The sequence below is a fragment of the Centruroides sculpturatus genome, unplaced genomic scaffold, assembly GCF_000671375.1.
Source record: "Centruroides sculpturatus isolate CEXI.00-Female unplaced genomic scaffold, Cexi_2.0 scaffold502, whole genome shotgun sequence".
In the NCBI taxonomy this organism is placed as follows: Eukaryota; Metazoa; Arthropoda; class Arachnida; order Scorpiones; family Buthidae; genus Centruroides; species Centruroides sculpturatus.
Window position 1 is genome coordinate 474,056 of NW_019384630.1, and position 13,504 is coordinate 487,559.

General features: G+C 24.5%; 1 protein-coding gene across 2 annotated transcripts in view; it reads right to left on the reverse strand.

Annotated features, from left to right (window-relative positions):
• LOC111625742 (Kv channel-interacting protein 1-like) overlaps positions 1-13,504 on the reverse strand; it is a 120,600-nt gene that overhangs the window by 95,268 nt on the left and 11,828 nt on the right. The window contains exon 2 of one of the 2 annotated variants that reach the window (XM_023368961.1): positions 11,153-11,248. The exons of the other annotated variant lie outside the window; for it this stretch is intronic. Coding sequence (XP_023224729.1) covers positions 11,153-11,248 — 96 coding nt within the window. The remainder of the gene's footprint in view (positions 1-11,152; positions 11,249-13,504) is intronic. 2 annotated transcript variants of the gene reach the window in all.

The window sequence follows — 13,504 nt, forward strand, 5'->3', positions numbered from 1 at the left end:
ACCATTATCTGAATAACCTGTAGTCGGAGGAGGAGGAGGAGGAAAAAAGAAGATGGAGAGAAGCATCTCACACCTTTATACACTCTCTTATTGCTTTTTTCACGCTAGTTTACAGGATAAATGCTGACGGTATGATATATTGAGTGTAGATCAATCCATGTTCGCAGGGGAAAGAAATTATCTGTCATACCTCTATTTGTAATCTTTAAAAAATAGTAAAAATGTGTACGAACTTTTAAAAATTTTATCTTTAATGTTATATTCATTTTTATTATTATTTTCTTGCATTTAAAATAACTTAAATGTATATAAAATACACGCTTCAATTTTATTCTTATTTTAAAATATTCTATATTTTTATTACACCGCAACGAAATTATAATAAATTTCATTGTTATTTTTTTTTATATTTATAGTTTAACGTTTTATAACTCTTTACTTTGAAGTATTTTAATGGAATTTCTTTTTTCAAATTTTATTTTTATTATTTTTATAGTTATTAAAATTTATATTTTAAAAATATTTTTTTATTATTTTGAAAAGGAAAAAAAATCTTTGATTAAGAAAATAAAAAAAATGCAAAGTCGAAATAAATCATTAAAAATAAAGATAAGAGCTATCTTTCTTGATTTTTTTAAATCAGATAATTAAATGTATTAATTATAAAGAAGATAATTATTTTAAAAAATAGAGATTTTTTACTACTTTTTTCAATTTTTATTTGAATTTTTTACGTAAAAATTATCTGTTTAAAATATTTTTAAAAAAATACATTTTAGATATCTGTTTATCGTATTTTCGGTTAAATTAAAGATAATTAAAATTATTTATGGACTTAAAAAAAATAATGATCTACAAAACTATTTCACAAAGTGTATTTTATGTAAATAAATTAACTATGAATTATTTATTTAAAACAAAAAAAAAATAAATGCATAAATAACTCCGACTCGAAAAAATACAAGAATAAATATTGTATATGATTATTTTAATTAAAAGTATAAATTAATTTTTCGATTCTATTAAAATTCATAAGATAATATGTAACAAAAACACAGTCATTAATTATTTTAAACCATAAAAATGTATTTATAATTGCAAATTCTTTTACGTAATTATAAATTATCGAGCTTTAAAATAAAAATAAAAAAAAATAATAATAATAGAAAAGAATTTGTTTTGAATTGTTACAGAATGAGCTAACAAAATTCGAGTATCTATTAATAAAATTATCAGATTAATAGCAAATCAAGCGANACAAAAATTTATTTATATGCTGTTTAGTTAATGGCAATATTTATGATTTTGAATTCTGTTTGCAGATTCTGAAAGGAAAAAAACTGCCAAATTTTTTAAGTGATGATGCTATCGAATTTCTTATAATGCAGGCTTTGATAGCTAAAAAATTCATGAGTTTATGATATATCTAATGATCATACCATATCATTTTTCAGGAATTTTGTTCGGTAGTTTTCGAATAAAAAATTTACAAAATTTCCACTGATAATATATAATAAAATATTAATATTTTAAATAATATAATTCAATAAATTTTATTCTATTCTTATAAAAGTCGGATTCTACAATATTTTTGTCAAACTAAGACGATAAACAGATGGATTTTTCTATAATATATTTTGATAAAAGCCTATCTGAGGAAGTATAATTCTACATCAACGGTTGTTTGAAGCGCTTTGACAGGTGAAATTATTGAACTGACAGGCAAAATAGTCGATAGATGCAATGTAGAAGAGATACGTTTCCTAAGCTAAATCAGTACATCACACTTTGCTCTAATTGGATTAGATGCTAACCCACAAAATCTCCAAATAAATGAGCCAGATTAAAAATAAAAATATTACCGTTACTCCTTAAACTAATTGAAAATTTTTATTAAAAATTAAGATAAAAGACGAACGCTCATAAGTTAATTTAACACATTTGTTGTCATACGAAAGCATGGGGAATTTTACGTGTCTGGAAACAGTAAAATTCTCTAAAATTATAACTTATAGAAATAAAATATATTTTCGTATTACAGATAGATCTAAGTATTAAATAAAGAATAATATCCAAAATTAAGAAAAATCTATAAAATATATAAGAGTTTCTGTTGTAAGAAGTAGGTATAACTTCATCTAATCGCATTTTAACGATTGGCTAGAGAAATGCTTATCGTAACTATAATTTGTTTGACACAAGGAAAAGTATCTCCACTACATCCTCCTACTTCTACTTTTCTAACAAAATTCCTTGAAGATAAATATTTTATAAACCTAAATGAATCTGACAAAGTATATTTTTGTCAGATTTCTATGTTCGTGGCAAAGGTTTGGTTCGATAGGATAAGGGAGAGCTACCAAGGAGTGATCCTCCTGGGAGAACTTTCTATGGAAACTGACCATATTTAGGAGTTAGACGTGTGAAGAAAACTTGGAAAACTCACTCGGCTAGTTCGTTAGTCACGCGCAAACTGCTCGCAAAGGACCACCTATAATTCATGGGATATTACTTTCCTCACTAATTTATATTATCTCTCAAGTTTAATCCATTTACAAAGAATTCGTTTTAAATACATTAAAGGTTTTTAATGTTTTAAATATTTATTCATGTTTCTAATTTCTTCCACTTAATAATGACAAGTAATTTATTACGAATTTATTTGTCATATATAAAATAGGTTACTAATATAACGTAAATTCATTTTACGTTATATTTATATTTATTTTACTGAAAATAAATTGAGAGAAAATATGTTTTTATTAAGTAGTTTGTAAAGCATTTTTTATAAAGATAGACAGATATTTTTTTATTTTTAAATCGTTCATCCGAATGAAAGAGATACGCGAATTTATTATCCTGAATATAATTAATTTTTTATACATTGGTCATTCGATAAGAACAAATTCGACTCAATGAATTATTTATATTAAAAAAACGCAATTTTTCGGTTATTTGATATAAAAATTCTTAAAAATTTATTCAGTCAAATCACGTTTAAACAAGCAAACAGATCAACAAGGGATTTGTGATTTTTCATTGATACTGAAACCTATTTAAGAGTTTTTATATAAGTAAAAGCTTACAATTTTATCTTACTATTTACACATTTTTATCTTCACAGTTTTTAAAACTGTTGGAAAAATCCTCTTCTTGTTAAAAGTAAATATAACAAGACAAGAAAGCGTATTGGATACATTGTAAATGATATACCAGATATCATTTGAAACTTGTACAAATATCGACAGTGAGGGATTGTTCTGGCATTATCTCAAAAAACACATTATTAAAAATAGTAGTAAGAAAATAATCTTTATATCTTCTATGCTTTTTTTTATTATGAAATTATTAATTATAGAGCAGACCTAATTTGATTTTTCAAGCTATTTTCTTCAGAAAATTACGGTTATATTACACTATTATAAATTAAATAATTCTATTCATAAATAATAAATTATATATTAGTAAAATACTGCAAGAAGTTATTTTTCTCGTTTAACATTTGCTAATGTGTTTTCTAATCGAAACAGAAAATAAAAAATTAATGATAGAAAACGTCCTGTTCACGGGAAAAGATAGTTTTATATTTTGGAGAAGTATATTATTATCTTATATACTGTTTACAGTAGTATTCCCAGCGTGGGTGTTTATATTCTAGGGCATTAACAGATTTTATAGTGGCACTAGACGCTTTAGTATGTTTAGACACTTTATTAGTTCTTTTTGGTAACTGCTTGAAGGTAAGTTTCACTTAAAAACAGATGAGAAAATCGGGCATTTGGCCCGTTGACAGTTGGCGGTCAACAATAGTTGAATATAACTGAAATATTTTTATTACATTTGGTTTATATTGGGACTGTGTCAAATATGTTTTCGGCAAAGAGACATTAAGCTGATAAAGATTCACATCAGATTGCACCTTCAATTAGCATTTTGCTGCGGGCTAAAGTAACAAAGACAGTGTTGTTATTTCAATTTCGAATTTCCTGTTCTCTCGAAATTGTGTAGATAAAATTTTTTCTATTATTATATCTACAAATAATAATAATAATGCTACGTATCCTTACCTCATTTGAAACGTATTGACGATATATATAGTTTTTTACTTCATTCACTCGTATATAAACTTTTCCTTTATAAAATATTAATTAAAATAAATATAGCATTCATAAATTATTTATCGTTTAGTTTATATTCGATTCTAAAATTAATTATTTAAATTATAAAAATTTAAAGCGAGGACTTTATATACATTATGTATATGTTAGAACTGTGTATTGAATGTATATATTCAATACATATTCCTATCTCATTAATTAAAAATATAAAATGTATGTTTTGTCTTAAGAAAAATAAGAATTAAATTATTTAACGCCTTTCAAATAAAATGTTCACATTAATTTTTCAGTTATATAACTGCTAACTTCAATCTATATTAGAAAAAGTGAACACGAGAATTTTCAGTACAATTTTTTGAAATTTTAATGAAAATATTTTTAATAAATTGCTACGATATTAAAAATTTATTTAAGTTTAATATAAATTTCTAAAAATATAGTAAACTTTTAAAACAATGTGCGCCTGTAAATCATGCTTCACTGCAACATACAACACTTATACAGTGAATTCAAAATTAATTATAAAATATTTACAAGCTTGCATTTAATTTTTATCTTTCGTTTATTTTTTATTTACAATTTATATTTTTGCAAATAAAATATTCACAAAAGTATTATTTAGTTTTTATTTTACTTTAATAAGCAAAGTATATAAATATTAAGAAGCAATGTATAAGTTGTGAAAAATAATTAAAATATAAAATGGATTTAATTACAGTATAAAAATAATTTTCAACTCCGAAATCTCAAAAACCGTTTCGATATCAATCAAATTTAATATTTTAATTAATAAAATTAAATTTTATATACGTCGATTATATTTTTCTAAAGGAAGTTTTATCAAGATTCTATCCATTACTTGACCTAGATAAAACTAAAAAAAAATAAAGTAATATATATTTGAAATATCTGATAAACTTATAACAATTGTAAAAATTGTGATTAAGTTTAAAGTTATTTTTTAATAATGTCAAATCAATCAAATTTCCAAAATTCATATCCACAGGAATCTTTCCATTTGCACTACTTTCTTCTAAGAATATAGTAAATCCAACGCTGTCAAACCAAAGACAAATGTCTCTCTCAACAGACATAATGAGAAAAGGGAAGGTTATAAATCTTATAAGACGCAGAGAAAAATCCTCTTTAAGACACTCATTCAAATATCCAAACTCTTCTCCATTCGTATCTCGTCTAACTTATGTATCGCCACAAATTTTAACAGTAATTATGATTAAATGCATTTAGATGCTTTTAATACCGAATAATCTTTTCCTTGGATCGATGAGAAGAGGAAAGAATGAGTGACAGATTATATCCCTTTAGGACACTATTGTAATCTGTTCCTCGGACAGAAATTAGTTAATAATACCAAAATCGCTGTACCGAGTACAAGTTTGGTACATAGCAAACGGTCCTATAAGTACAGATAATTGAATAAAGATGCAGCTGTTTCTCTGACTCGCGTGATGTCTAACGGATGAATTAATGTATGTTAGAAGTGACAATCTCAACTAGAAGCAAAATGCACGCAACCAAGCTGCCACAGCTGGCCATTTTGTCACTCCTCCTTTTTAACATCTAGACTTTTACAACTTATATAACCTTTTGTTTTCCTAATTGAAGGGGGAAAGAGAAGCGATAAAGAAAATTTCAAACGATAAACTTTTTATGACTAAAATTTATAAGAGATTTGCTATAGCTGGAGGATATATTTATGTAAATACTATACATTAGCATAATCATTTTCATCATATATATAAATATTTTTTGTCTATTTGTTACATAAAACATTTCTGAATACTGTATTAAGTTCGAAAAGATATCATCATTAATTAATCCCGAATAAACTCTATTAAATCCAATAAATTTTCTGAATTTAATAGAGGATTCTTGAATTTTATATAAGATTTTCTTGTGAATTTTTGAATATTTTCCTCCTTTCAACTTTAATTGAGATATTCAAAAAGTCTAGATATGCAGTTATGAAGCAAATGGAAAAAAGTGATAGATAGTCGGATATGAAAAAATATTACAAAAAATTATCATAAATTGAGGCTTTATTTCTGTTTCTGAACGTGTAATCAACTTTGAAAAGTAAAATATAATGTAAAATTCCACTAAGATGAATTCTTATAACTTTTTTCCTTACAATAATTTATATTTAATGGTATTTGCTAGAGACATTTTTTAAAATATTCTAAATTCTTATTCTTTATTTCTTTTAATAAAACTAAAATATATAAATGTAAATAGATATATTTATATATATATATAAATGTATTCATTAATAAATTAAATTGGAAAACATTTAAACAAGCCTTCATACTATAATAAAAGCCCCTTTAAGTATTGTTTGTCTTCGTAGATAAAATTAAAATTTATAAATCTGATAACATTTTTTTTCATATTTTCTGTTTTGTTTACGTGAATTTGAATGCGAATCATTTAAATGTTTGTCATTTGTTCTCCTTATTATAACTCTGTTTATGAGATTTATTGTAGTATTCATTATATTAATAGATAACTTAAACACGAAAAACCATTCTGGATGGAAGACGAATATTTATTTAAAGAAAATTCATTAAATTATCATTAGTTATATAATTTAATTCGATAAAAGTACATAGGAACTTTCATCAGATTTGATTAAAGAAAGAGAATAATTGTTTATTTTTCGAATTAAAGCTTATTTTCTAAAACGAGAATCATCGTCCCTGAAAGATGACCAAAAGTTATTAAGAATAAATTAAATTCTCTCTGAATATTTCGCCATTTTTCGCTTTTGTGATACTTTAATTGCATTTATACAACGAAAGATAACTTTCAACTAAAAATTAAAATTTGTTAATTTTCTAAAATTAAATTAAGATCCATTAAACAACATTAAAAATAGAAAATTATATTAAAGCATTACAATAAATTTCATTAAAGTTAATGCATTATATTTTTGGGGGGAAAAGAAAAAAAATTTTAATAAATTTCACGAAATTAACAAAATAATTTTTATTTGTATTTTGTATTTTATAAAAATAAATCAATTTTTTTGTCACGTGATTAAATCTGGAAAAAGTTTTTGTTCCTGAGAATCCATTCATACTCTAATCAATATTTGATCTGTTTCTGTCACGTGATTACACGAATTGCTTATTTCTCTCCCTCTCTCGAGATCTGATAATCATCTTATGCAGTGGTGCGATCACGTACTCAATTATTTCTTTTCTCTCGGTAACTATTTCCTTTATCCTACGGTCACGTGAATGAATTTCCTGCTGTCACATGAAAATTTATCAATACATCATTCCAATTACTACTAAGGTTTCTAATCATCCGATCTTATAAAACTGATTGTTTTATCTTGATTTAACTTATCTAAAAAATAGAGGAAAACATTCTAAAATAAAATTATAAACTTCCAAGAACATAAAATTTGGCATTTGACAAAAAAACAACTGGATTTTTATTTATTTTTTTATGTTTTTTCTTGTTAAACAAGCCAAGTTACAAACGCGATATAGGCATTAACCTCGAATGTTTTTCGTGTAAAAATCGGAGATAATTCTCCTTCTAACATAAATAAATATAAATGATATCAAGCACGAAAAATCATATTTTTAAGAAAAAAAAGCAAAATTTTATTTTAATTTTTCTACAATTTAATTTAATAACAATTAAAAAAAATCGTTTCTAATAAACTTGCTAGACGTTCATTAATTATTTAAATTTCGATTTAAAGTATGTCAATAAATGAGTTTGATTATTATTTTATTTTTTGGTTTTTAATTTAAATCGAATATTAATTCAATTTTTGGAATGAAAAATAAATATTTATTTAACTCGTATACTTTAATATATTCTGGAATGGATCTTCCTTTATTATGATAATTATGAAAGATAATATTTTATATAAAAATGCCAACATTGTTATGAATAGAAATGCTTACTTTATCAAGCAAACAACTCCAGCAGGAAACCCGCTGTTTACACTTTAATATCCTAAAATAACAATTATCATTATCATTTTCAACTTCATTAATTTCTTCTTTTTAACCGAAATATTTTAAACGATTTATTAAACGACGTAATTATGCGATATTAAAATTATCTATCGTTTAACAATAATATATTTAACTAATTATTTTGGTCCTTATTTTATTATTTATTAATTAAATCGTGTATATTTCCATTGGTTATTTAAATATAGAAGAAAAAAAAATATTTTTTTCGATTTAAATACAGTCTAATCTCTATATAACATCTACGTAGAGCGTCAATGAATACTCACAAACGGATCTTCCAGTTAAATATTAAACAAATAATGCTTCAGCTTCTGTGTATGAATAAAATTTAGTAATGTTTTGGATTATAATTTTCATAATGGGCCAAAGCATAATGGTAATACGAATTCATTCGCGATTCTGCTTATTATGAATAAGCCTGATCCACAGGCCATCGAAAGAGAAGGAGTTGGGGATTTTTCCCTAGGATCGTAAACTTAGAGGCCTTTAGTGGTTCATACCCCTATAAAATAAATTTTAGTTTTACTAAAAAAAAATAAAGTCTTTAATACTGTTTTTCTTTTATTAATAAAGAAGCATTTTACGTTTTCCATTTGTTCAAGAATCCAATAAATAAAGGGGCCCGCTCTACTTTGGGCCCTACATACAAGCTTTTAACGGCCCTATTGATCTATAACGGAAGAAATCTGCTATTAAACTATTTATTAAAATTACAAAATTTTGGATCGGATTCGAATCCGGTCACTCACAAACAACGGAAGATAATCTCTTATGAGATGATTATCCAACGAAATAATTATATTTTATTCATTAACTCTTATTAATTAATACTTTTATATGAGTTTTATATAAACATTTATCAGTATTAAAATATTTTAATACATTTTTTTAAAAGAAAATAATAATTGTTTATAAAAATGATTTTATTTTAATGACCCATAAACAACATACATCATAACAAACACATTTGATGTAGTAAATATCGTAATTTCTTCTATTACAAAGTGTTTTTATTAGCGAAAAATTAGTTATTAATTTTATTTTCGTGTCGATTTATAATATTTAGAAAGGGAAAAAAGTTTAGACGAGAATAATATAAACACTTGTAAATTGATCAAGTTGGATAAATTATAAGATAAATTGTTTCTTCATAAATTTTGATTAAATTTATTTTATGTTAACTGAAACAGTAACTAAATGGAACTTAAACGATTCTTGATATATAAATTTCAACTAGTTTATTCCATATGTCAATGACTTTTTAATGTTTAAATTTTGTTCAAACCGTGTTAAAAATTACCTCCGAAAATCCAACTTTAATAATGTTGAAAGGGAAAAAATGCTTTAAAATTAACTTATGTTTATAAAGTAACAAATATTTTACCATTTTTATATTTAAATTGAATATCAAGATACTTTCTAAGTACAAGCTTACATTATTTTTATCTCGTAGATGAGATTTATTAAATTTCATAAATTGCATTTTAAATTTACAAATTTTTGTATTATTTTTTAACAAATATATATATAAACTTCGAATTTTGTTATGTATATAAACATTTTTTTAAATCTTTAATTTAAAAAAAGAACAATGCTTACAAGATTTTAGCATTCACAATTCTCTAATGGAAATAATAATAATGCAAATTTATTTAATGAAACATGACCAGAAGCCTACATTTATTTATTTTGCTAACTATTGTGTATTAAAATGTAATTTTTAAATTTATTCTTAATATAAATTACTAATTACAAAACTCCTAAATCAAGTAACCAAACAAAAAAAAAAAAGTCTTTCTTGTAATTAAAATGCTCCAAAGCTTTTACTCCTGCATTAGACGCTTCATTAAGCTCCTCTGTTATGTTTTGTTTTACTTTGATTACAGAATATGTCGCAAGAGAAACAATTTCCAGCAAGTCGAATATAAAGGCAACATTTTGTCATATTTAAATTACCAATTACTGTAGAAACGAATGAAAATTTATTGTTTAAAATATTAAACTTCGTGACTCGAGTGTTGAGCTTAAACGTGGATTTTTAGAACAAAATTTAAAGAAAAATTCATCCTGGGCATCAATCATCTTCATTATACGCAGGGGACTCCTCGGAAAAACGATAAAATTTAGAAGGAAGGAGAAATATATATTGACAACTTTTTTATCTGTTCGATTTTTTTTTTTGATCAATCAACCGAATGTTTTGCTGTATAAGTTAAAATTCATGCTGCTCACAATATAATTATGAATAAATAATAGAAGATAAATGCAGAAATGTTTCACGTTCTTACAAAAAACCTGGAATATATTTTACAGAAAATGTATACGAATAAAGAATTATTTCAATATGTTGAAATTCACGATACGTTAGCAATGCTATTATTTATATTGTCACAGATGCTCTCAAGGCCTCTGGGTAATGTAAGTGATGCGTTGCTTAGTAACATCATCCACTCGGCGCTGCGTACAAAATTTGACAATAGATCAAATACTTATAAATATTATTCGTAAATTATTTTCGAAACCACTTTGAAGAATTTTGATGAATAAATTTTAAGCAATAAAGCCAAGAGTAGCGTAAAGTGAAAGCAGGTTAGTTGAAGAATAAGTGAAAATAGGAGTAAGTGATTAAAATATATCAGTCACCAGAACTTAAAGAATATTACGGGATGCGAGGAAAGTGCATTTTTATAAAACAAAAATTTAGGTAAGTGCAGCAAACAGGACTTTATTACGGTAATTCTATTATAAATATATATTTTTTTCTGATATCTGGTGACTAATATGGACAGATAGAAAGATAAAAAGGTAAGTTTCTATACACATAAACAGTGCAAAAAAATTGTTTAGCGCAATTCACTTATATTTTTATAATTTCAAACTAGTTAACGGGCATAATTTTGAAATTATGCCAGCTAAATAGTTCTTCTTATATTTATTGTAAATGAATTACGTTAATAAACAGAAAAAAGAGAGAAAAAAATAGTAAGAAATGAAAGAAAGAAGGATAGAACTAACCTAAGAGGGAATCCTCAGCAGCATTCCTTCCTTCATTGTGGGTTTCTGAGAACATCGTAAACCCACTCAGGAAGGTTGACCCAGCAGAAGCAGTACCTAGAATGATAATTTAATTTAATAACATTCATAATGATAATAATAATTTCTTAATTATTACCATAAATAATTGTTTCCGTAGGTGGTAGCCCATGCAATTCTTTTACATTTCAACCCAGAATTTTATTATTAATTAATATAAACTAGATAGTCATATTAATTATTACAAATTACAGAATAAATTATTAAATAGTTTATATAGAGATTTAAAATATATAAATTCGATTATATAACATTTGTGATATGATGTCTTAGAACAGAGAAGGAACCATTAAACAATTATAAATTATATTTTCTTGAAGATTGATCAATAAAAATAAAGAGTAAACGAATTATTTAACTTAGTACCTTGGTTACTGTGCACAGAAATATTGCATGTTGATGAATTTATCTATACTTTTATCCTTTTTCATTCATCCCTGTTGAAAACTACATAACAAATTACTTTTATTTAAAAGTTTTATAATTAAAACAAAGACTTGGAGAACATTTTTAATTATTTTAAATATTACTTTAATATATGAAAAGTGTTAACAGAAAACTATTAAGAGCAAACCTCCACAAAGAAAAAAAATATATATAGAAAAATGTTGTTGCAATTCGCTTAAATGCAAAAGTACGTGTATAGCTACTAAAAGAAGAAAGTTTTATACTCTTGGGAACCTAAAACACTATTTCCGACTATTTAATACCTAGAATTTACTAGAAAACAAAGTAAAGTTAATCTTTCTCCATCCACTAATGACAGTCGCAGATTCTGAAGACATTTTCTCTCCAAAAATGCCACTTTATCCTTATAAATCAATCAGAAAAAATAAAATAAAATAAAAATAACATTCTTAAATTTAGACAGATATTATACCCTACATTATCAATCTAAGATATTGGCATTCGATATTTTTCTAACTGTTACAAAATTATAAGTGTTAAAACACGTTCATCAATGATAAGTTTACAATGTTCACTAGTGCTTAACTATGTTCTTCACATTAAATATAATTATAGTAATCGTCTGCAATTATATCTTTTCATTTCCGTAATGTAATTAATTATCTAAATAGTTAACATCGAATGATAATATTTTTTAATCATTTATTAATTTTTAAAAATTAATCTTATTAAATAGAAATTATTTTTAGAAATTAAAATATGTTTATAAATTCAAAAATGTATATAGGCTATTGATGTCGTGAATAGAATTTTTGGCTGTTTGCCCGTATAAAAGCATTTTGCTTGTAATTTATACTGTATACATATTAATATTTTTGTAATTTAGGGAAAAATTTACTTATTTATTTATTTTTAAAATAAAAAAATAAAAAAATATGAAAGTTTTATACAGTTGAAAAACAATATAAATATGTTTAGCCTAAAAAAAGATAGGGATTTATTTAAAATTATTCTGCATATTATTAATATATATATATACACAAAGTGAACATTTTGATCTGAGCTTGCAAATTTTGATCAGTTAAAATTATTCGAGGATCAATTTTTTTATATTCTTATGTGTAAAGGAATGTAGTTTCGACCTTGAATCGCTATCTTTCCATCAATATCACGACTTTTTCTAAAAATGTAAACGCATTTTTTAATATTTATCATTAAATTATCATTAATTATCCGTCAATCTTTATATAAAACTACTCGAGTTTAAGATAGAAAGATATTTCTCGTTGGATCGCCCAACTTCAGTTTTAATTTCGTAAATAATTATTAAAATAATAATTAAAACAAAATAGAATTATTTCCTTTATCTTTAATAATCCTTACCTTTATACATTTATCATTCAATCAGTGTAGTGTCGATGATTTTTTACATTCATTATTCATCTCGAGATTATTCCCTGGTGAACATTCATTAATTGATCAATCAGCCCACGTTAAAGATTAGCATTATAATTTTTACTGAAAATAACTTCTGGAACTGCAGGAGAAAACTCATCGAAAATAAAACTAAGAAAAAAAAAATTCTTAAAAGTCAACATTACATTTTCTATGTAATTTGTGGCAGATATCCAGCATAGTTTATTATTAGCGCGGGTGTGCAAAGGTAACATCTGTATGCAGGTGCATTTGTGTGGCAAATCGTCATATAATCATTTATAAATGTAATTATTACTTTTCTCTAACTTAAATTATCTTATTTAAATACTATAAATGTTATTAATTGTATCTATTTAGCTTCAAGTAATGAAGTAATTCATACTACAATTTTTTCGCTGTTGTATTACACTAAAAAAAACTCTCTCATAG